Source organism: Coregonus clupeaformis, chromosome 24 (genome assembly GCF_020615455.1).
Source record: "Coregonus clupeaformis isolate EN_2021a chromosome 24, ASM2061545v1, whole genome shotgun sequence".
Classification (NCBI taxonomy): domain Eukaryota; kingdom Metazoa; phylum Chordata; class Actinopteri; order Salmoniformes; family Salmonidae; genus Coregonus; species Coregonus clupeaformis.
The window spans coordinates 9,995,095-10,018,213 of NC_059215.1; the positions used below are offsets into that span (position 1 = coordinate 9,995,095).

Genomic DNA, 23,119 nt, shown 5'->3' on the forward strand with positions numbered 1-23,119 from the left:
CTGTACTCATTTTGAGGTAAGCCTCTTTCATCCACAGTCACAAGACAAATTACTTTACTGCTAAAAATCTACCACACATAAAGTTATGTGACAAATGTTAAAGATACTTTTTGATATAGTATAAGACTATAGTATAACAATAGTACGTTTTATCAGCCTCTTCAAGGCGCTGATTTCCTGGTGTTTTTAGTGTTTTGTGTCCAACAATGAAAATTCACAAGAAACGTTTTTAATATTAATTTTAAAAAATTGCTCAGAATACTTGGGGAGCAAAATAAAACCCCACCAGCGGGACAAATTCGGTCCACGGGCTGCCAGTTGGGGAACCCTGCTCTAGCTGATTGGCCAGCTAGAACAGAGGGTGGTCACACAGTGTCTCAGGCCTGGATCAAATGGAAATATCCCCAGGCAACATGTGCTGCTGATATTACTGAAAAGGTCATGCATTGCAGTGAAGTCACGGTGTCAAGCTACAGAGGCCAGAGCCGCCATTGTAAACTGAGATCAGTGTTTAAAGGCCGATAATTCGCCAGGGAAGCCCCTCAGCGAATGTTGTTGTTGACTACACAGACAAAAGTGATGGCAGACTTGTCCCTTTTTGGCTTGTAAACATACAGTATTTTTGTGCAGCTATAAATGATCTCATCTTTAAGTTATTTGAATTGTAATATTATTATTATTTTTTTTTTTTGTCATTTAGCAGACGCTCTTATCCAGAGCGATTTACAGGAGCAATTAGGGTTAAGTGCCTTGTTCAAGGACACATCGACAGATTTTTCACCTAGTCAGCTCGGGGATTAGAACCATATAGTTCAGTATTGATTATGGCCACAATGCAATTCCACTCCGAAGTCATGACGTTTGATCTTTCACACATATAAGGGAAAATCATGATTTGATAGGGATTAGCCCCCCCCCCATCCAAGAAATACCAAACATGTATTCATCACATTTTTCAGGTGTTTATTTATATGATGTTGAATTTATCGCTTTGTATTTAATATAATCAGTTCTCTCTCTCTATCTCTCTAGCTCTCTTCTACGAATAGAACCGACGAACTCCGCGAATAGGCGCGCAGCATCCACACAAGCAGCCATTTAATTGAGATTACTTTAAAATAATTAATTTAAACACTCAGCCTTTTTTTGTTTGACCGTAATGCGATAGAAATTCCAATAATTATCATTTTCAATATGCCAAATCAAATGCGGTCCGCTAGAATTAGGCAGACAAATGCAATGTGGACCTTCACCTGACAACAAAAACAGACTGGCTGCAAATGACTGGGTTAATAAATGCACAGCGTTTACTTCTAAATAATGAAAATAGAGATTAATCGAGGTTATTTTGAAGACGGGTGGATGGATATGCGTCAACAAGGATCGTCGAGACGTTCGTCAAAGGAAACTCGATATTTCACCGCTATGAAAATCTTAGATTTGGATCTGACGATATAGAGGAAGATAGATCGTATTGCAGGCTATATAGAAGCTAGCCGCCTACGTGATGTAACCTCTCCTAAATTGTCTTTAGACTCTCTATTTACCTCCGACATGACAATACATCCGAGGATCGTGCAAATTACATGAAATGAAGGACACGAAAATTGGAAGCATCCTCTGTCTGTATGAAACTTATGTTTAAGATGCTCAGTGAACATTAGGCTACCTGTGGCCGAATTGTGTCATCGCTCAGAGGACAGACATAGCCTATCTTGAGTGTGGTGGTTTCAATATTGACTGGAGAATGTGTTAATATCAGTGTCAGTGCCGCCTCTCTGACTGAGGTTTCCCGCATCTTTACATATCCCAGAAATCGAAGGTAAGTTATTTCTGTATATGAACCAAATTACCAAATGGAACATGATGATGCACCTGTTTATATATGTTTACCATGCTGGATGCTCATAGGACATTACTTAAAACAGATAAAAAGTCAATGCATTGATGAAGTGATTTGAGTTCATGCAGAAATATGTTTCTTATCAAAGCTAGTCATTAGTAGCAAGGCCTATGATTAAGATTGCATAAATCCACAGTCTTATTTGGGATGAAAGCAGTATTGCAATAATCTTCCATTTATTTAGGCCTCCCTGCAGTCTCAGCTCCAACAACAGGTGCGTTCTTATCATTATATGAGTTGCCTGGGCGCGGCGCTGTTCAGTGGCAGTGGTGCTGATAAATCTGCAAACAGTCCTTTGTTTTAGTTCGCGCTGGTGTGGCGCTGTCCATGGTGCTGAATGTTTGCCAATGCATTCCCGAAGGCTATTTAGTTAGATTTCTTTATTGTATCTGCGGCTTCTACAATGAAGTTACAACATGTTTGGGTTGTGGTATTCTAATGTGCAGATGCAAATGATATAGTTTCCTCTTCAATGCCCTGCATGAGATGTAGACATTTCCTTGCTACGTTTAGGCCTACATTATTCACTGAGGCATGGCCTGTGTATTCAAAAATTAGGGAATTATTAATATTATATGAAGTCAACAGGTGAATCAATCACTCTCATATATACTCATAGACACACATCTGCCTCCCAACTCCTTTGTTCCGCGATCCATTTTTAGTACAAACACTATTTTGACATTTAGAATGTCTTAATTTATCTGATTGGTTGTGCTCTGCTTCATCCCATATACACCCCCAAGCACGCACTCAAACACCCACACTCCTTCACAAAGTATGTCAGCTGTTGTATCTTAGCAACGGGCAAGGTAATTATTGAGAGCGCCAAGGAGCTGGCATGCTGGAGAACTGCTGATCTGATCCCAGCAATAGAAAGACAGGAAGGTGGAGATATCGTCACTGTTGCCCAACATGTTTCTGGAAGCCATGTTTTTGTTTTCTTTGTTGTTTTTATGGATCCAAATCGATCTGACAAAGGTATGAGCCAAGGCTGCCTGTTTTGCAGATGGTTGTTCTCTGGTAAATGGATAAATATGCTAGCTATGTCCTCCTGGAGTGAGTGTCAACACACTGTCTTCTGTTTCTTTGTTCACAGGTGTTAAATGTAATGGAGACAAATGAGCCTGTTATGTAGAATGGATCCTCACATCTCCCAGTAAGAGGCAGGACAGAGGGAGGAAAACCTCAGGAGGGACGATAGGAGGGCTGCCGTGCCAGAGGCGGAAGAGTGGCGTCGGTCGGAGCAAGAGAGGGGGTAGAATCACCCTAGCATCCCTACCCCTAGAATCATAGAGTTGAAGGCATGTCTAACCAGACCCAGATCTTTGGCATTGATGGCCCAGGGAGCCTGCTGGCAGTGTTGGCCTCACAGAGGGCCAGCAGCATCAGCGGCACCAGCAGTGAAGGAATCTCGGCTGCGGCCGTGTCCGCCTACGTCAAGTTGGTGTTCCTGGGCCTGATCCTCTGTGTCAGCCTAGCAGGCAACCTGCTGGTGTCTCTGCTGGTCCTCCGAGACCGGGCCCTCCACAAGGCCCCCTACTTCTTCCTGCTGGACCTTTGCCTAGCTGATGTCGTCCGGTCTGCTGCCTGCTTCCCCTTCGTCCTGGTGTCTGTCCACAACAGCTCGGCGTGGACCTACAGCGCCTTCAGCTGCAAACTGGTGGCCTTCCTAGCTGTGCTCTTCTGTTTTCACGCTGCCTTCATGCTGTTCTGTGTGGCTGTGACCCGCTACCTGGCCATCGCCCACCACCGCTTCTACGCCAAACGCATGACGGTCTGGACCTGCGCTGCCATCATCTGCATGGTCTGGACTTTGGCCATTGCCATGGCGTCTCCACCCGTCTTTGACGTGGGGACGTACAAGTTCATTCAAGACGAGGACCAGTGCATTTTCGAGCACCGCTACCTTAACACAAATGACACTCTGGGCTTCATGCTCATGCTGGCCGTCGTGGTCCTGGCCACCCACGGTTTCTACACCAAACTCCTGCTATTTGAATACAAGCACCGCAAGATGAAGCCTGTCCAGCTAGCGCCAGCCATCAGCCAGAACTGGACCTTCCACGGCCCGGGGGCCACAGGTCAGGCAGCGGCCAACTGGATCGCAGGCTTTGGCCAGGGCCCAATGCCCCCCACCCTGCTGGGCATCAGGCAGACTTTGCAGAACCAGCAGCACCGGTGCCTGCTGGGCATGGAGGAGGTCAGATCAGAGAGGAGGCTAGGCAGGATGTTCTACATCATCACCCTGCTCTTCCTGGTGCTCTGGGCTCCCTACATAGTGGCCTGTTTCTGGAGGGTCTTTGTCAAGTCCTGCTCCATCCCTCACAGGTACCTCTCCATCACAGTGTGGATGAGCTTTGCCCAGGCAGGGGTCAACCCTATCTTCTGCCTCCTGCTCAATGAGGACTTGAGGAAAGTGCTGAGGGCCCACCTGCCCACCTACAGCAGGACTAGACAACACCAACAGCTGCACCGCCATGAGCTGTTGGTGTTCACCATCACATGATGCACTACTGTATGGTGTGATGGGGGTGGGATTGGGGTGTTTTGTTTGTATTATACAGAAATGCCTATCTTACCTTTTTTGTAAAGAGAATGTTTATCAGTTGCTACTATTCTTGCAAATGAATTATGACTGTTTCATATGTAATGTACATATTATGTGTGTGGACACATGCAGTATGAGAAGCAGGTTTGTAGTAATACTTGGTAATGAACATTCTCAGTAGATTATCTCATTTAAATGGCCCGAAAATTATGTTAAAACAGATTTTCTTTAGTTCAATGGAGGGGATTGCAACGGTCACTAAAATAGCAAGATATACACTGTGTACAAAACATTAGGAACACCTTCCTAATATTGAGTTGCACCCCCTTTTGCCCTCAGAGCAGCCTCAATTCATCGGGGCATGGACTCTACAAGGTGTCGAAAGTGTTCCACAGGGATGCTGGCCCATGTTGACTCCAATGCTATCCCACAGTTGTGTCAAGTTGGTTGGCTGTCCTTTGGGTGGTGGACCATTCTTGATACACACGGGAATCTGTTGACCATGAAAAAGCAGCGTTGCAGTTCTTGACACACACAAACCGGTGCGCCTGGCACTTACTACCATACCCCGTTCAAAGGCACTTCAATCTTTTGTCACCCTCTAAATGGCACACATACACAATCAAGGCTTTAAAATCCTTCTTTAACCTGTCTCCTCCCCTTCATCTACACTGATTGAAGTGGATATAACAAGTGACATCCATAAGGGATCATAGCTTTCACCTGGTCAGTCTATATCATGGAAAGAGCAGGTGTTCCTAATGTTTTGTACACTCAGTGTAGGTTATGATCAACTGCAGTCCAGATTGGAAATAATCTCATGTGCATTGTAACAGGATCCATATGATTTTGTAGTTTCTTTTCCATTAGGGAATGTTTGAAATTTAGTATTAATTATTTCTGACTTAAATATGTCTGAACATTCCCATGTTCAAGGAGACAACTTTTCTAAATGCAGAGAACAAAATAATCACACATTCCAACATCAAGAGTGTCATTTTTCATGGTTCCCAGACTGAAGTTAGCAAATCATGTTTGGACATTAAATAACAAACTGAGAAGTGAACTGGGTTTGAAGATTGGGGGCCTAGCATTCTTTTCTAATATATTCTCTTGCACAGCATTTGAAGTGGCAGTTGTTTTTCCACTCACCAATAAAGTCTACTTTTGATGCACATTGATCTGGATTCTGAGTGCTGACTTCAAGTTTCAATGGGACCCATATCCTTAGCAATTAAAGAAAGAAAAACAACTTGAGCTCAACATTCAGAGGGTATAATAAAAATCATTTTGCCAGTTTTACACTCGTAAAAAAAAAAAAAAGAACCAATTTATTTACAGAAAGATCTGGACCAAGATGAGTAGCATGCTCAATATACAGTGTAGCTTTGGCAACAATGACATGCTTTACGGAACGTCTGGTCAAATTACATGATTGGAACTCACAATGGGAAGAGTTCCTACAATTCCATCAGTCTATGGCTGTATTCTGATTCTCTACACTTATCCAGAAGTGTGCACTCATTCACTCCCCCTCTTGCATTTAAAAACATTGGATTGGTGGAAGCATGGCTGGAGGGAGTTTCCTCCATATTACTGACACCATGAGGGGGAGCGTACTAGTGTACACTTCAGGAGAAGGGTAGAGAATTAGAATGCAGCCTTTGTAACATATTGCAACCTCAATGAGGGACAGCAGCGCCATCCACCAATGACTGAGGCCTCATACAGTGAGTGACGGGCCTACAGCTTGTAATTGATGCCTTACCAGCCTATTGCAACCCAGTCACAACAAAGCACTTTCCAAACTCTAGTATCATAGGGCAGCGCACAATTAACCCAGCGTCGTCCAGGTTAGGGGAGGGTTTGGCCGGGGGGGCTTTACTTGGCTCATCGCGCTCTAGCAACTCCTTGTGGCGGGCCGGGCGCTTGCAGGCTGACCTCGGTTGTCAGTTTAACAGTGTTTCCTCTGACACATTGGTGCGGCTGGCTTCCGGGTTAAGCGGGCGAGTGTTAAGCAGAAAGCATGACTCAACCTTCGCCTCCCGAGACCGTTGGGGAGTTGCAGCGATGAGACAAGATCAAAAAAGGGGGTAAAATACAACAACATGATGCCCCAAACACTAGTTTATGATGAAATAGGGCAAAATATTCACAGACACCATAGCATACATTTAAAATGCCAGAAATAAAGTTGAATTGTCATGATGGCAATTCTGGAACAAAGCAAAATGTATAATTTGTCCTTGCCGAACCCCTAAAACAAGTACCCCCTGCAATTGTCTGTCCCACACTTGCACTCCATGCGCGCTCGCTTTTTGGGTGATCCAATCATGAGAGGAGCCTTTTTGGGTGATCCAATCATGAGAGGAGCCTTTTTGGGTGATCCAATCACGAGAGGAGCCTTTTTGGGTGATCCAATCATGAGAGGAGCCTTTTTGGGTGATCCAATCACGAGAGGAGCCTTTTTGGGTGATCCAATCATGAGAGGAGCCTTTTTGGGTGATCCAATCATGAGAGGAGCCTTTTTGGGTGATCCAATCACGAGAGGAGCCTTTTTGGGTGATCCAATCACGAGAGGAGCCTTTTTGGGTGATCCAATCATGAGAGGAGCCTTTTTGGGTGATCCAATCATGAGAGGAGCCTTTTTGGGTGATCCAATCATGTGAACCTTTTTGGGTGATCCAGTCATGCTGAAATTGGAGTCCATCTTTGTACTCTCCTCATCTATTGGATCAACTAGAAAGAGAATGGAAAACAGACCAAATTATAGATTCTGTGATATCTTGAAACGGGTTGTTCTATGACCTAAATGGGTGGTCCGGAGTCTTATCCCGAGTCCTTTCCATCTGCTCTATATCAGGCATATGAACTCATACTCCATTTTGTACACTCTCGAAAATGCAATTATTTACAGTATTTCCATATCTTTCATTTCAGTGATCTCATGATCTGTGGATATATGATACAGTTGAAGTCGGAAGTTTACATACACCTTAGCCAAATACATTTAAACTCAGTTTTTCACAATTACTGACATTTAATCCTAGTAAAAATTCCCTGTCTTAGGTCAGTTAGGATCACCACTATTTTAAGAATGTGAGATGTCAGAATAATAGTAGAGAGAATGATTTATTTAAGCTTTTATATATTTCATCACATTCCCAGTGGGTCAGAGGTTTACATACACTCAATTAGTATTTGGTAGCATTGCCTTTAAAATTGTTTAACTTGGGTCAAACATTTTGGGTAGCCTTCCACAAGTTTCCCACAATAAGGTGGGTGAATTTTGGCCCATTCCTCCTGACAGACCTGGTGTAACTGAGTCAGTTTTGAAGGCCTCCTTGCTCGCACATGCTTTTTCAGTTCTGCCCACAAATGTTCTATAGGATTGAGGTCAGGGCTTTGTGATGGCCACTCCAATACCTTGACTAAGCCATTTTGGCACAACTTTGGAAGTATGCTTGGGGTCATTGTCCATTTGGAAGACCCATTTGCGACCAAGCTTTAACTTCCTGACTGATGTCTTGAGATGTTGCTTCAATATATCCATATAATTTTCCTTTTTGGCTTTTTTTATGGCGGTTTTGGAGCAGTGGCTTCTTCCTTGCTGAGCGGCCTTTCAGGTTATGTCGATATAGGACTCGTTTTACTGTGGATATAGATACTTTTGTACCTGTTTCCTCCAGCATCTTCACAAGGTCCTTTGCTGTTGTTCTGGGATTGATTTGCACTTTTCGCACCAAAGTACGTTCATCTCTAAGAGACAGAACGCGTCTCCTTCCTGAGCGGTATGATGGCTGCGTGGTCCCATGGTGTTTATACTTGCATACTATTGTTTGTACAGATGAACGTGGTACCTTCAGGCGTTTGGAAATTGCTCCCAAGGATGAACCAGACTTGTGGAGGTCTACAATTTGTTTTCTGAGGTCTTGGCTGATTTCTTTTGATTTCAAGCAAAGAGGCACTGAGTTTGAAGGTAGGCCTTGAAATACATCCACAGGTACACCTCCAATTGACTCAAATTATGTCAATTAGACTATCAGAAGCTTCTAAAGCCATGACATCATTTTCTGGAATTTTCCAAACTGTTTAAAGGCACAGTCAACTAAGTGTATGTAAACTTCTGACCCACTGGAATTGTGATACAGTGAATTATAAGTGAAATAATCTGTCTGTAAACAATTGTTGGAAAAATTACTTGTGTCATGCACAAAGTAGATGTCCTAACCGACTTGCCAAAACAATAGTTTGTTAACAAGACATTTGTGGAGTAGTTGAAAAATGAGTTTTAATGACTCCAACCTAAGTGTATGTAAACTTCCGACTTCAAATGTATATCAGATGCAACCTACTCTGCATATTGTAGTCGAAGGTGAGCTCCTCCCCAGCGCTGATACCACGGTTTGAGAAGAAAGCCAGGCGTGGCAGTCGCTCATCCAGGTTGTCAATGAATACGTTATACACCTGCAGGTTAGGGTTGCACTGTGGGATAGAGGTAGGAAAGGAGAAGAGAATGCTATGTCTAATGTTTGAGTGTCCTCAAATAAATAAAAATAAATCGCAGAGAAATTCCAATGTAGCCTATGTACTTGTACCTACAAATGGCAATAAATGGAACTTGAACTACTCACACTGTGGTTGACGAAGTGGGAGACATTTCCATAGTGAGCAGCATCAACGGTGTACTCATCCTCCACATAGTCCAGGTCAAACAGGTACGTTGCACCCTGTCTGTCATAGACCTGACCCCGCCTCTCTGCCTCCTCTGTAGTGATGATCTGGATGGAACACAGCACAGCCAATCACAACAGAGAACAACCATACAATATAACACAGCCAGGATACACCAAGTCCTGCATGATATTAAATCCACTAGTTAATATGTTGATGTTCACTTGTCAAATGTGATAGTTGCTGGTGATAATAGAAACGAAGCACCAAATATGTGGTCCCTATAATCAAAGTTGTGTCTTTCTTACCTCTCCGACATACTCCATGACGAAGGAATGCCTTCTGATACGCTCAGAGGTGCGTACTCCCCACCCCCGCCCGTTGTCTGTTTTGAAGATGCAGAGGGTATGCTGGATCCCTCTCTGTACCACTCTGTTGGGGCAGTCTGGTCCACAGCGACACTTATTGTTGCATTCATAGATGGGCTCCCCAGGCTTAACCTTCACCTGCCCACACTCGTTGTAGGCAAAGCCATGTCCCGATATTCCTGAGCAGCAACCACCCACAGGGTTCTCCAAACAGTTGGTGCACTCGCACCCCACTGCCATCGTCGTCATCGAAATGCCCTCACCCACCTAGGAGAGAAAAGCTTTGATTTAAATATACATATTTATATTTGTACTGTATTGCTGATGCATAATACTGCAGGGATAAAGAGGGTGACATCACTACAGTTGAAACATGTCATTGATACAAAGTACTGGTGATATACAAGCCCTTGCACACCTTGTAGTTGTTGATGTAGGTAAAGTTCTTCGGAGGGCCCTCCAGGTCCACACGGTTGCGGACCAGGATGCGTTTGTTGAGGCCTCCGACACTGTTGATCTGGGCCTCCCACCTCTGCAGGCTCTGCCTATGCCTGGCCCTCTGCTCCAGGTAAGAGGACAGCTCTGTTTCAAACCGGTTGGGGACTACAGTCTTTTTCTGTCTCTGCAGTTCCAGGAAGACATCGTCCCAGAACTGACGTAGGAGCTCCACACACCGCAGGTTTTTCCTCGGTTCCCAGGTGTTCATGTGATCTGGGTAACCCTTCCATTTAACCAGGTAGAACTCTTGCTCCTAGGAAGAAAAACAGCAGTTGAATGGAGTCATACTGAACTCTGGCGCCCCTATGGCAAGGTAGACATCGCCTAAGATCACTTTATTCGTCCAATTGTACACAAGGTCCAACGGAAATGTGACTTCTGCTTTATCCCAACCCCTCTGAAAGACACACATACACATACAGGTTGGAGGTTGGAGCAGGGGAGCAGTTCTCTCTCTCTCTCTCTCTCAAGTACAGATGGATGCTTTCAGTAACAGCACCACATCAGTTAAGAACTGAAAAGAACAAGTTCATGTTGCCTGTGATGTCAGTCAGAGTACAGCACTGCAAGTTAGATCAATCAATGCTGGATCAATTTAATATCTAGCTACCAAAAATCTATCCAAAGTTTAGCTAGAACTTGTTCTAACCTTTGGTACTCCTGTGGCATTGGTTGTCTTCCTACCAGGAACAAGTGTCCTCTTGTAGTCACATAGGTACTCCACTTCGAAGTCGTGCATTTGTCTCCTGTTGACCCCCAGATCCAAGCACACAATCCCTTCATGACGACAGAGTGTCTGCAACTGGCTCGTTGTCACTTTACATACAACTTGGCACCCTGCTGTGAGTGACAAGCCAGTAAGCTAATGTTACACAAAGAACACAACAGTGGTTGCTTCGATCAACAACTATCATGACTTAATTTAGTTATCAACATGTTTTCATTCGGTATGTGCATAACATTAACTAGCTAGCTTATAACTAGCTATTTAAATGTGATAGTAGATTTATTCACTATTGTTTATCAATGAAAATCAAACAATCAGCATGCCATAGCTACGACCATTGATTGCGAAATAGCTAGCTGGCTAAATTCGACAAATATCTCATAAGCTGTGTTGCATCAACATTTCGCTAATCAACTCCAGGATATATGGTATTTTTTAAAAACGTTATTATTATAGAACCGCTGTTGTTACCTAAGGAAAGTAACAAAATCCAACTTTTTCTCTAGAATTAGTTACCTTACCTTTTAAATATTCCGCCATGTTTACTCCACCGCCAAAATCCCAGGAAGTCTCGCTAGCCAATGGTTGGATCCGATTTTAGAATGACAGACTGCCCAAATGACCAATAGACTTCTAGCTCACGTGTGGAAAAACAAAAACATTTACACTTTGCTACAGAGAGCAATACTAATGGCGTCTTTTTGTAGGTACAAACTCTGCCATGGTTCGTTGGACAAAGCCTATAGGAAAATTTAGTTTTTGTAGGCTTTTAGGATAAACGCGGAAAATAAGGTCTGTGGTAAACACAGGCTTAGAGCATATACGTTTTGTTCTATGAGATCATCTTTAATCAGCGAACCTCATTTTTTTGTGAATTTTGAAGCATTTATGTAATCAGAAAAAGCACAAAGGCGTCATGATTCATCAAGGTCATGTTAACTGATATTATCTAATAGAACACAACTTATAAGATCTCCTAAACCTGTGTTAACCTCACATCTTATTTTCGGCGTTCAGCCCAAAACCCTATTCTTTCCCGATTCATTTTCCCCATTGTAATGGCTGAACGATCCAGAGGTAACTAATTTCCTCTTTTTTTTTAGGACTACAAGCCTGCTAGCTCTATTGTAACACTGGCAATCAAACAAAACAATCAACTCTATTTGGCTACTTTATTCAGTATGTGCATATCATAAATATATTAAAGTTATTTGCAACCATGATGTTCAATGACACACACAGGCACATACAAACACACAAAAACTCACAAACACACAATGTTTTCTTTGAGGTCCCATCAAGTCTTAAACATTTTTATACAGGAGTTATTCCAATATGTCAGTACTGATTTCTATGATGGGTTCTTGATACAATGCTATGCACATGAAGGAAAATGGGCAACTCCAGAGGAACAAGGCTGTCATTTAATACTACTGTATATTCAGTTTTGATGTATTACTGCTTTACAATAAGTAGTTAGCTCTATTACAGGTCCTAATCTTGACACATGCAAGCCTCTCAGGACCCTCAGTGAGGAGCAGTGCTCCCTTTACGTTGAAAACCTAGGCAGGGATTCAATTAGATCGCACTTTGTCGGCTATATTTAATGGCAATGTTCCCGCGTTCGCGGAAACCGCACTCACGGTAACAACTAAATCCCAGCCTTAAAAACACAGATACCCCTTCCCTGCCCCTTGTATTTAGCATTCTATGGTTCAAAGTGGTAGTTGCTTATTTTTTGTAGTGCATGGAAGGAAGCTTTTGATTGGTTGGTCACTTCTGCTCCCGCCTCCAGATGATGACCATACCAGTGGAGTCTGCAGAAGCCAGTAAGCTCTCGTCACAGTTGAAGCTGACGTCCAGCACTGGGCCACCGTGACCCTGCAGTTTGTTGACTATGGCCTTAGTGTTGCGCTCCACATCGAAGAAGTAGACACAGGCATCCTCACTGCCAGTCACTGGGATATAGAGTGGAGAAAAGGGGTGGAAAAGGAGGAGAAAAACAGGGAAGAGGGACAAGAGAGAATACTTGTGAGAACCGACCTGTTATAACCAATGTTCCCTCTAAACTGCGCGCCGGGTAGGCGAACTGTTGCCATTTTGAACCATTTCATGTGTCTGAAGGTACAAACTCTGCCTTCCAGGCGGGCCCAGAGAGCAAATAAAGTGCACTATAGGCCTACCGCTGGCCAATCGGATGGCTCAGATTATTGTGTCTGCAGTACCGTAGCAGGCATAAAAGAAAGCTACAGCAAAGTTGATACTGTGAGATTTCAAAACGTTAAAAACCATGACTAGAGAGACGGTCAACAAATACAGCAAAGAGCTGCTGTTTTTATGTGTGAGTTCATGTTTAAGTTCTTACTCAGCACTGTCAACACTTTGTATTCAACACTTCTATAAGCCATAAAATGCGCGTTCTACCTATTTCCATTCAGCGCTACAACAAGCAGTGCAGCAGTAATGAATGAGTAGGAAAATGTATCTATAGGCTTGCGTTGTTGTTATTATTAGCGGCTTGGGTCTTTTTTAATATTGAGGAATAGTTCACTTTCTCTGTTCATGGGAGTAACAACATGAATTTGTGCATGAGGCAGAAATAATGCGGTGTAACTCGAATTTCCTCATCAGCTGGAAGACGGTGTCCCTTTTTGGTCAGTGTCAGTAGAGGAAAGGGAGAGCAGAGGGATGTTGAGAGGTGGACCCTCAGTCTGCTGCTCTCTCCCTCTGCTGAGACTGACCATCAGATGCAAGCACCACCAGCCCAGTAAAATACAAATAAAAAGCAAATTATTTAAATGTATGCTCGTTCAGCTGTGCCTCACAAGTAATACAACAACGGATCTAAATGTATTACCGTTGTGATCATATAGACTACCTTAAATTTAAAAATAAAAACGTCCCGAACAACAATGCATTAGCCACTTTCAATGCAACATACCAAAACAAAACGAACTATGCAAGACATTTTGTTGTAGGCAGAATGCATCGGAGTAGGATTCTATTGCATTAACACGCACTACGCAGCCCGTACTCTACACAGACTGGTGCGGCATAAACAATCAGAGCTGCAATAGGCCTATATGCAAATAGACCATTGACATATATGGCTCTGTGCCATTTACTTTGAACTGGACTGTGTTCACAGGTCGCAGTTGTAAATGAGAACTTGTTCTCAACTGGCTTACCTGGTTAAATAAAGGTGAAATAAAATTAAAATAAAACAGCATGAGCCGTCATGAGTAGATGTGCTTGTTTTGAGATCAACGCAAGAGCTACATGTAGCCACGTGTTCACATTTTGTTAATATCCTTTGCTAGTTAGTGAATTATTAGCCCAGTTATAGATAGTGATTGCTTCAAGAGCACAAAACGTGTACATTTCTAGGCATCTTTGAAAAGCGAGTCAGGTAAAGAGCTTTTTTTTGTCTTAAAGGGGCAGTGTTGTATTTTGAGACAGGCTTGAATAAGCTAAGTAGCCAATAGGCAGAGGGTAGCATAATTTGTCTGATTCTCTGTAATAATGGTATGGGAATAATAATGCATTTTATTTTGTAAAGTGCTTTCTTGCATCAAACACAACAACATTTTCAGTCACCTCCTTGTCTGAAGGACAAGTGGATAAACAGGATAATGTCAAGCCCTGCATGTTTTTTTTCAAAAGTCTCATGGAATGTAGGCCTACATTGAACACCACACATTGGCTGCTACTGTAGTCTGAATGATAGAACAGCTATTTCCATGTTAAAATGTTATGGGATGCATTTTCTCCATTGTTTTGGATGGTAGGCCACTCTGGTAGGTGTACATTATGATCAAATAGCCACAGTAACCTACACCTACCACTTAAAACTGTAACTTAAAGCCGGTACAGCCTCAGTGGTCACAGTAAACGCATGCTGGAAGTTTTTACAACGTTCAAGTTTGCGCTCAGCAGACCTGAAATGTTCTAAGTGCCGAAAATAATTAGAGGGAACATTGGTTATAACTGATTGCATTGACCTGCTATAACTTAGTGAAGATGGTTATATACAGTAACTACTCTATGACTTCAGTGAGTTGATGTACTGGCAACCAGTACACAATCAAGGTTCCTAAGTGTGGTGCACTTTTGTTTATAACATCTATAGCAGATATAGTGAAAGTCAGAGTAAGGCTGTGAGGCTCATACCAATACAGGCGCCCTGTCTGAAGGACATGAGAGGGCAGAAGATGCTGTGGAGGGGCTGGGAGCCGTGCTTGATGGGGAAGCTCCTCTTCAGCTGCAGAGTGCCTTCATTATCCACCACTCTATAAAGACGAGAGGAACAGAGACCCAGTCAAACTCAACTCAGCATGCAGTGTGCAGAGTGGATCATGCCTTCCTTGTTCAATCAACAGCACACAGTACAAGACTGATATAAAATACACAAATTCCAGTGCACGACACAGTAGTTAATCAAGATATACTGAACAAAAATATAAACGCAACATGTAAATTGTTGGTCTCATGTTTCATGAGCTGAAATAAAATTCCATGCGCACAAAAAGCTTATTACTCTCAAATTGTGAAGAGATTTGTTTACATCCCTGTTAGTGAGCATTTCTCCTTTGCCAAGATAATCCATCCACCTGACAGGTGTGGCATAGCAAGAAGCTGATTAAACAGCATGATCATTACACAGGTGCCCCTTGTGCTAGGGACAATAAAAGGCCACTAAAATGTGCAGTTTTGTCATACAAACACAATGCCACAGAAGTCTCAAGTTGAGGGAGCGTGGAATTGGCATGCTGACTGCAGGAATGTCCAAAAGACTTGTTGCCAGAGAATGTAATGTTCATTTCTCTACCATAAGCCGCCTCCAACGTCGTTTTAGAGAATTTGGCAATACATCCGACCGGCCTCACAACCGCAGACCACATGTAACCAAGCCTTCCCAGGACCTCCACATCCGGCTTCTTCACCTGCGGGATCGTCTGACCAGCCACCCGGACTGCTGATGAAACTGAGGAGTATTTCTGTCTGTAATAAAGCCATTTTGTGGGGGAAAACGTATTCTGATTGGCTGGGCCTGGCTCCCCAGTGGGTGGGCCTATGCCCTCCCAGGCCTACCCATGGCTGTGCCCCTGCCCAGGCATGTGAAATCCATAGATAGGGACCTAATTTATTTATTTCAATTGACTGATTTCCTTATATGAACTGTTACTCAGTAAAATGGTTGAAATTGTTGGATGTGGCGTTTATATTTTTGTTCAGTATATGTATAAGCATTTTGAGCTTTATGGAGCAGCAGTCGCTCTCTTGCTCTCTCCGACGCGTACCTGTAGAGTAGCAGTTTGTTGACACAGGCATTGATCAACAGGGAGGGGTCTCGAGCCTCTCTGCTGATCCAGGAGCGGGCAGATATGCTGCAGATCGGGCTGCCCTCACTCACAACAAGCCGCTTGGCTTTGGTCAGCTTCCCTGTGGGTTGAAATTCAGAGTTGTCACACACAACACTTGTCTGTCCCATACTTGTGGCCTAGCACTTTGGGATTGTGATAAAGCACTTCATTAATACAATTAATTATTATGAATTATTCATAAGAAGTAGGGATGTTTTTTCTCAGTGTACCTGTGGCCATGTCAAACAGGAAGGAGAAGATGCTGCCCCTGTCATCCCCGGCCCACAGGATCCTCCCAGGGGCATCAAAGGACATAGACAGTACCCGTCCCGTCAGCTTACTGGAACCCCCCTTCACCTTCTTCCCAGTGGAGATGTTCACCACCTGCAGGAGGTGCTTACTGTTCCCTACCTGCAGGGCAGGACAGAACAGAGGTCAGGGGGTCAGGGTGAACATTGGTAAAGGTCAGGAAAGCTGTAAGGAAGAGAGTTTGGTCATTGTAGGGACAGCTAGCATACCACTTAGAATAAAGCGATGTATTGGCCCTGGCCATGCATTATAAGTGATATGCTAGTGTGGATATTGTATGGGTATGAGTTAGTAACTTTGTCTGAGATTCTACTATGACTCACCACTGTCAGGTTGTTGTTCATGGGCTGGAAGGTGCAACAAAGCAGTTCGCTTGACTCCGGGTCTCTGACCTCACGGATACACCTCCCATCCTCCGTGTTCCAAATACGCAGCGTTCCGTCCTTTGATGTCGACACGATGACGTCATTGCTAAGGGACCAAGCAAAGTCGGTGACGGGACCTGCATGACCCTTCAGTACAACCTTCACGCTGGGCGGGGACGGGGACAGGATCATGATGGACAGGGTGCCGTCCAATGAGCAGCAGGCTAGGAGGTGCTTGTCATCGTTAGCAAACTGCAGCCGTGGAACTAGAGAGGAGGGAACCCGACAAAACATGAGAAGACACAGAAATACTCACTCCTTGCACTGATCTTTCCATCACATACTGTACTTTCCACTCACCTGCAGAGTCCACATGTTGGTCGAATATGTGGTGCATGCCAGCAAAAGCATAGTTCTCGCTCAGAGTGGTGTCCCCGGCCATGGCACGGCTAGCTTCTGCCACAGAGGTTGGCACCAAGGCACCTGGGGGCCTGTAGGCACAAACAAACCCACATTTCTAATCAGGGAGAATCATTTATTACAAATTGGAAATTCTGTGCTAATAAAAAGATCAAACAATGCAGTGTTTCAAAAGCAGAGACTAAAAGATGAATGAGGTCAGTAGGGTTGAGTGAGGGGTTTCTTGGGTTACCTCTCATCATAGACTGCCCTGTTCATCTGGGCCTGTAGCTGGTAGGAGCCTCTGCTCACAGATCGACGGTGCCCACGAGCCCCCAGAGCACGGGGGTCCTCCTCAAAATCCTGTCCAGAAAGAGGGAAGGAGAAATAGGGAGATAGAAAACCATAAGTAGTGAGTGCAAGTGAGGGACTTGCAGTCCATATAAAAACAAATAATCTTAGCCAGAGACAAAAGTAGGCCTACAGTGCCTTGCAAAAGTATTCATCCCCCTTGGCGTTTTTCCAATTTTGTTGCATTACAACCTGTAATTTAAATTGATTTTTATTTGGATTTCATGTAAGGGACATACACAAAATAGTCCAAATTGGTGAAGTGAAATGAAAAAATTTACTTTTTTCTAAAAATTCTAAAAAATAAATAACGGAAAAGTGGTAAGTGCATATGTATTCACCCCTTTTGCTATGAAGCCCCTAAATAAGATTTGGTGCAACATATTACCTTCAGAAGTCACATAATTAGTTAAATAAAGTCCACCTGTGTGCAATATAAGTATCACATGATCTGTCACTTGATCTCAGTATATATACACCTGTTCTGAAAGGCCCCAGAGTCTGCAACACCACTAAGCAAGGGGCACCACCAAGCAAGCGGCACCATGAACACCAAGGAGCTCTCCAAACAGGTCAGGGTTGGGTTATAAAAAAATATCAGAAACATTGAACATCCCACGGAGCACCATTAAATCCATTATTAAAAAATTTAAAGAATATGGTACCGCAACAAACCTGCTAAAGGAGGGCATTAATCAGAGAGGCAACAAACAGACCAAAGATGACCCTGAAGGAGCTGCAAAGCTCCACAGCGGAGATTGGAGTATCTGTCCATAAGACCACTTTAAGCCGTACACTCCACAGAGCTGGGCTTTACGGAACGGTGGCCAGAAAAAAGCCATTACTTACAGAAAAAAATAAGCAAGTCTTTGGTGTTCGCCAAAAGGCATGTGGGAGACTCCCCAAACATATGGAAGAAGGCACTCTGGTCAGATGAGACTAAAATTGAGCTTTTTGGCCATCAAGGAAAACGATATGTCTGGTGCAAACCCAACACCTCTCATTACCCTGAGAACACCATCCCCACAGTGAAGCATGGTGGTGGTAGCATCATGCTGTGGGGATGTTTTTCATCGGCAGGGACTGGGAAACTGGTCAGAATTGAAGGAATGATGGATAGCGCTAAATACAGGGAAATTCTTGAGGGAAACCTGTTTCAGACTTCCAGAGATCTGAGACTGGGACGGAGGTTCACCTTCCAGCAGGACAATGACCCTAAGCATACTGTTATAGCAACACTCGAGTGGTTTAAGGGGAAACATTTAAATGTCTTGTAATGGCCTAGTCAAAGCCCAGACCTCAATCCAATTGAGAATCTGTGGTGTGACTTAAAGATTGCTGTACACCAGTGGAACACATCCAACTTGAAGGAGCTGCAAGTTTTGCCTTGAAGAATGGGCAAAAATCCCAGTGAGTAGATGTGCCAAGCTTATAGAGACATACCCCAAGAGACTTGCAACTGTAATGGCTGCAAAAGGTGGCTCTACAAAGTATTGACTTTGGGGGGGTGAATAGTTATGCACGCTCAAGTTCAGTTTTTTTGTCTTATTTCTTGTTTGTTTCGCACACAAAAAATATTTTGCATCTTCAAAGTGGTAGGCATGTTGTGTAAATCAAATAATACAAACCCCCCAAAAATCAATTTTAATTCCAGGTTGTAAGGCAACAAAATAGGAAAAATGCCAAGGGGGGTGAATACTTTCGCAAGCCACTGTATATGAACTCACCACCTCTTTGAAATCAATATATTCCTCCCAACTAAAGTGCTCAGTTTAGTGTGCCTACTACGCATCCTTATTAGTGTCAGTAATACCATCTGTCTGCCTCCAACCATCTCAATTGACCTGTGTATTGACAGTAGCCTATTCTCTTTGTCTGTCTATATGTCTCTCCCTTTCCCTCTGCTCCTTCCACTCAGTCTCGGAGTCTAACCTTCCCCTCAGTCTCTGAGTCTAACCTCCATGCGGTCCAATGTGGTGCGGGAGCTGCGCACACTGCTGGCCCTGAAGCTGCTCTGCTCAGACAGGGGCCCGTAGCGCAGGGCCAGCAGCTGGCTGCGCAGCCTCAGGTAATGCCTGCGCAGCCCCGGCTCAAAGCCACACTTGGCGTTCTCCCTGAGTAGCTGGCTGCGCCGGCGGATGTATTGCGTGCGGAACTGTGGGAACGTAGGCGTGCGGTATGCATTGTACCTGTGGAAGGGATCGAGGGGAAGTGATAGAGAGAGAGAGAGACAAACAGTTCCTTATATTGTTTTGCTTACACTGCGGACTGCTGTATAAACTCAATATAACATGGAGTCATTCATTATCCAAGTATCACTTTTCACTAATACAAACATGCTGACAGCAGTTTCATTACAATCAAGGTGCTTGGCTAGCCTGGTTTAACCAGACTCACTTCTGCACTCACCATTGTTTCAGCAGTGGTCAGTCTGGTTTATCCAGGCTAGCCATAGACCGCAATCAATGTAAGATGTGTATCAGTAAACTTATTTGTATCAGTACTGTGAGGCCATCAGGCAATGCCATGCCACCAGTTTATTGAATGAGACTTACCTTGCGTCCACTGCCAACACCTGCTGCCAAACTGCAGCCATTCCACAAACAGTCAAGGTAGAGAGGATGCCACGGCCAGGGCAGATGTCAGATCTCTATAAACATATAAACAACATAACTATATAATGGTAGGGGAGTAGGCTACATGATGGCTAATTCAATTTAGCCTATAGAGTCCAGACAGTCGTGTTATTGGCTGGTACAGAACACTGCCAGCTAGATCGACATTAATCACGTGATTAATGTGGCAAAGAAAGCCAGTGGCTAAAAAAGCCTGCATTGGGCAGTGTAATGTGTTCAGAGGGTAACTAGTTACTCCGTCATTGTCGGCTAGCAACAGACGCCATCATCCGAGATGGAGCCTGCTAGCTTTGACAGTGAGAAAGCAAACGGCGTTAGCTAGCAAGCTAGCTACCTTGCTAGCCATGTCTGATAACTGGACGCCCAGCCCTCAAATGTTACTTAGCAAACGGATTTTGTTTAGTTCTCCAAATGCAATTCAAACCACGTCCTTTTCCATTACGTGTGTAAATAATGACGTTGAAGAAAACCTCAGCAACAGCTCACCTTCCTTCCTTAGCTTTCCGCCATCGTTGTCAATGGTCGGACTGTCAAATCATGTGACACCATTGATCCTGCCCACGTGCGCAGCTACGCTGACTTGTACAACACATGGTTGACGCAGTGTAATGTGCAAACCTAATCAATATGATTTATAAATCAAATAATATGTACGTACACCAAAAATGTACGCAGAGTTTGTACAGTCTTTAATGAGCCAGGAAACTATGGCAACTAGGCGTGTTCCCAAAGAAATACACTGTCCCTGATAATGATAAACAACGACAATAAAATGTTGCAATGTAATGACGCTCTGTTGGAAACAACCGAGTCAATGTTCACTCATATTAATAATTTCATGAAACATGATTGAGGACATCAACTGCCTGGTTTGAATGTAATTGCACAATTTTGAAAATTTTAGAAATCACATTTGGAAATAAAAGAAAATATTAGGCAATCATCAGCTTTGAAAACTTATTGCAAGATAGGCAAGAGAGAGATTATGCCAACTCATCCCTTACACAACTCACCACGCACGCACACGCACATGCACGCAGGTACACACACACACACACACACACACACACGTCAATGATGAAAACTCTTTCTTGTTGTTGAACTTGAGAACAATGAGACACTACAGCGCATTCTCCATACAATGATGGGATTATGAGTTTGGGTCGCACGCTCAGACGTTTCGCCTGAGCTCAGCAATGGCCCGCAGGACCGTGTCCCTCTCGCCCAGCTGACGGGGCTTTTTGCTTGTTCGCCGCGCTCTTTCCCGAAGGGGCCCCGGTGACGGGAGCATTCAGGAGCCGGAGCCATAAATGAGCGTGTTGGACGCCACATAAACACTGAGTTTTGTAAAAGACACAGACTTTGGAGCGCAGCCAAAATGCCAGGAACCAAAGGTATTATTTGTAAAGTTAACTTTTATGATTTGGTTAGCCTATATGTTTTTTATTATAGCCTTATATATATATATATAATATAATATAATATAATGCTTTTCTCTAAGTAGTGTATAATGTAGTGAATTTATGCCTATGCTAAACTGTATGAGTGTTTTATTCTATTCAGCTAAAAGCTGAATTTGGGACTATCCATCTAGTTCAAGTGTTATTTTCTCCCAGTCTCCTCTACAGTCATACATTGACTATATGAACATTACAGTGGAGGCTGCTGAGGGGAGGACGGCTCACAATAATGGCTGGAACGGACCGAATGGAATGGCATCAAACACATGGAAACCATGTGTTTGTTTTATTTGATACCATTCCACCTATTCCACACCAGCCATTACCACGAGCCCATCCTCCCCAATTAAGGTGCCACCAACCTCCTGTAGAACGGAAAATAAAATGCACCATCACTTTTCCTGGATCATGGGGAGTTATTTTTTAAAGTAAATCAACATTCTTTCATCATTTGTAGGTAACAAATCTGACAAGAAATCAGCTACCAAGGTAAGAACAATAAACCAAATTCTCATTCATTGTAAATGAAAACATTCAAGTTTGTGTTTGTCTAAATTGTATTTCCCCCCAATTAATCTCCTCAGCAACCTCAGAGTCCTAAGGAGCAACCGAAGAAAGCTGATCAGAAAGGAGATGATAACAAAAAGCAAGGAGGTAAGCATTAGACTAATCTAGGATTGAGGGTAGGAGGATGATGGTCTTAAACAGCCTCATGTACATGAGTTGTCATTTTCTAAGTTTAAATCAACTCAATCTAGTCCTTGCTCTCCAAATGATTGAGACCAAGTCAATTGCAGTTGGCTATTTCTTCCCACCCAATGATATGTGAGAAGCAGGGTCTCTGTCTACTTTGCATGCTGTGTGTCTGCATTGAAGGTATCTTTCTGTGTTCTGTCCCCTCGCAGGACAGCCAAAGGGAGAGAAGCAATAATTTCCAGACATTTGTGAAGATGGCTCTGGAGACTCTGCTGGGATCCTGCCATCACAAGAATGGGGATCCTCGGGGTAGGCAAGGCTGAAGAGCAGCCTCCCATCCTCTCCCCACCTCCTTGGACCTGCAGACAGGTCATCGCTACACAACTGCGCTCACCTGTTCTCACAAGGGCAGAAAGTGTCCCAGATTTCCATCCATCAGTGATCCACTGTGTGCCCTTTCTTCCCACCCTGTTTCCCCTCCCTCATTGTCTGCTCTGGATTGTAGGACGCTTGGAAATGGATGGTCACGAGGTCAAACCAAGCCAATGCTCTGAGCTTCCCCAGAAACCGAAACCTTCATCTACCCAATCTTTCACTCTCTTCCTATCTAAAGTTCCTTATTTTGATCAACTGTCTAACGGTCCAAACCATTCTTGTAAATAAGCAAATAAACTATTATTTCCTAAAACAGTCCAACAGTTTCTTGTTGTTACATGTTCACACAATATATGTTTTTGAATGCCACGTGAGAACATGTCTGCTTGGCAGAAATGGTTTACTTAAGGCAGCTTCCTTTAACAGTGAATAGTACTTCACATA

General features: G+C 43.6%; 3 protein-coding genes and 1 long non-coding RNA gene across 8 annotated transcripts; 2 read left to right on the plus strand and 2 right to left on the minus strand.

Annotated features, from left to right (window-relative positions):
- The first annotated feature begins 920 nt into the window (after nt 1–920).
- LOC121538516 (probable G-protein coupled receptor 173) lies at nt 921–4,797 on the plus strand. 2 transcript variants are annotated; one of them, XM_041846625.1, is made up of 2 exons: nt 921–1,822; nt 3,003–4,797. In XM_041846625.1, the coding sequence occupies exon 2, from the start codon at nt 3,210–3,212 to the stop codon at nt 4,410–4,412; it is 1,203 nt and encodes a 400-aa protein (XP_041702559.1). In that variant the 5' UTR covers nt 921–1,822; nt 3,003–3,209; the 3' UTR covers nt 4,413–4,797. The 2 variants fall into 2 exon arrangements, with proteins under 2 accessions (XP_041702559.1, XP_041702560.1); XM_041846626.1 differs by lacking the exon at nt 921–1,822 and adding an exon at nt 1,838–2,884.
- Nucleotides 4,798–6,489: 1,692 nt separating this feature from the next.
- On the minus strand, nt 6,490–11,314 carry LOC121538517 (histone-lysine N-methyltransferase SUV39H1-like). Of its 4 annotated transcripts, XM_045206845.1 has the most exons (8): nt 11,243–11,314; nt 10,644–10,834; nt 9,915–10,247; nt 9,437–9,763; nt 9,089–9,235; nt 8,810–8,939; nt 6,859–7,193; nt 6,490–6,798 (listed from the first exon to the last, which is right to left on the minus strand). In XM_045206845.1, exons 1-8 carry the CDS (start codon nt 11,259–11,261, stop codon nt 6,712–6,714), a joined length of 1,569 nt encoding a protein of 522 aa, XP_045062780.1. In that variant the 5' UTR covers nt 11,262–11,314; the 3' UTR covers nt 6,490–6,711. The 4 variants fall into 4 exon arrangements, with proteins under 4 accessions (XP_045062780.1, XP_041702561.2, XP_041702562.2 ...); XM_041846627.2 differs by having other exon boundaries at nt 6,490–7,193; XM_041846628.2 differs by lacking the exon at nt 11,243–11,314 and adding an exon at nt 10,409–10,508 and having other exon boundaries at nt 6,490–7,193; nt 10,644–10,735.
- Nucleotides 11,315–11,879: 565 nt separating this feature from the next.
- Nucleotides 11,880–20,714, minus strand: LOC121538519 (WD repeat-containing protein 13). The gene is made up of 10 exons (XM_041846630.1): nt 20,631–20,714; nt 20,064–20,158; nt 19,466–19,697; nt 17,411–17,520; nt 17,119–17,249; nt 16,717–17,024; nt 16,315–16,495; nt 16,022–16,163; nt 14,892–15,010; nt 11,880–12,679 (listed from the first exon to the last, which is right to left on the minus strand). Exons 2-10 carry the CDS (start codon nt 20,102–20,104, stop codon nt 12,495–12,497), a joined length of 1,449 nt encoding a protein of 482 aa, XP_041702564.1. The 5' UTR covers nt 20,105–20,158; nt 20,631–20,714; the 3' UTR covers nt 11,880–12,494.
- Nucleotides 20,715–21,459: 745 nt separating this feature from the next.
- LOC121537536 lies at nt 21,460–22,993 on the plus strand. The gene is made up of 4 exons (XR_005995097.1): nt 21,460–21,538; nt 22,062–22,093; nt 22,189–22,258; nt 22,510–22,993. It is a non-coding gene; the product is annotated as an uncharacterized LOC121537536 (long non-coding RNA).
- Nucleotides 22,994–23,119: the final 126 nt, after the last annotated feature.

Excerpts from the sequence above, each read along its gene's own strand:
- LOC121538516 (XM_041846625.1), top strand. The coding sequence starts at position 3,210 with ATGTCTAACCAGACCCAGATCTTTGGCATTGATGGCCCAGGGAGCCTG.
- LOC121538517 (XM_041846627.2), bottom strand. Across the intron at positions 9,764-9,914 it reads CCTACATCAACAACTACAAG|GTGGGTGAGGGCATTTCGAT; the intron begins GTGTGCAAGGGC and ends TTTCTCTCCTAG. Across the intron at positions 7,194-8,809 it reads CTTCGACTACAATATGCAGA|TTGATCCAATAGATGAGGAG; the intron begins GTAGGTTGCATC and ends TTCTCTTTCTAG.
- LOC121538519 (XM_041846630.1), bottom strand. The coding sequence starts at position 20,104 with ATGGCTGCAGTTTGGCAGCAGGTGTTGGCAGTGGACGCAAG. Across the intron at positions 16,496-16,716 it reads TGAACAACAACCTGACAGTG|GTAGGGAACAGTAAGCACCT; the intron begins GTGAGTCATAGT and ends CCTGCCCTGCAG. Across the intron at positions 15,011-16,021 it reads AACAAACTGCTACTCTACAG|AGTGGTGGATAATGAAGGCA; the intron begins GTACGCGTCGGA and ends TCGTCTTTATAG.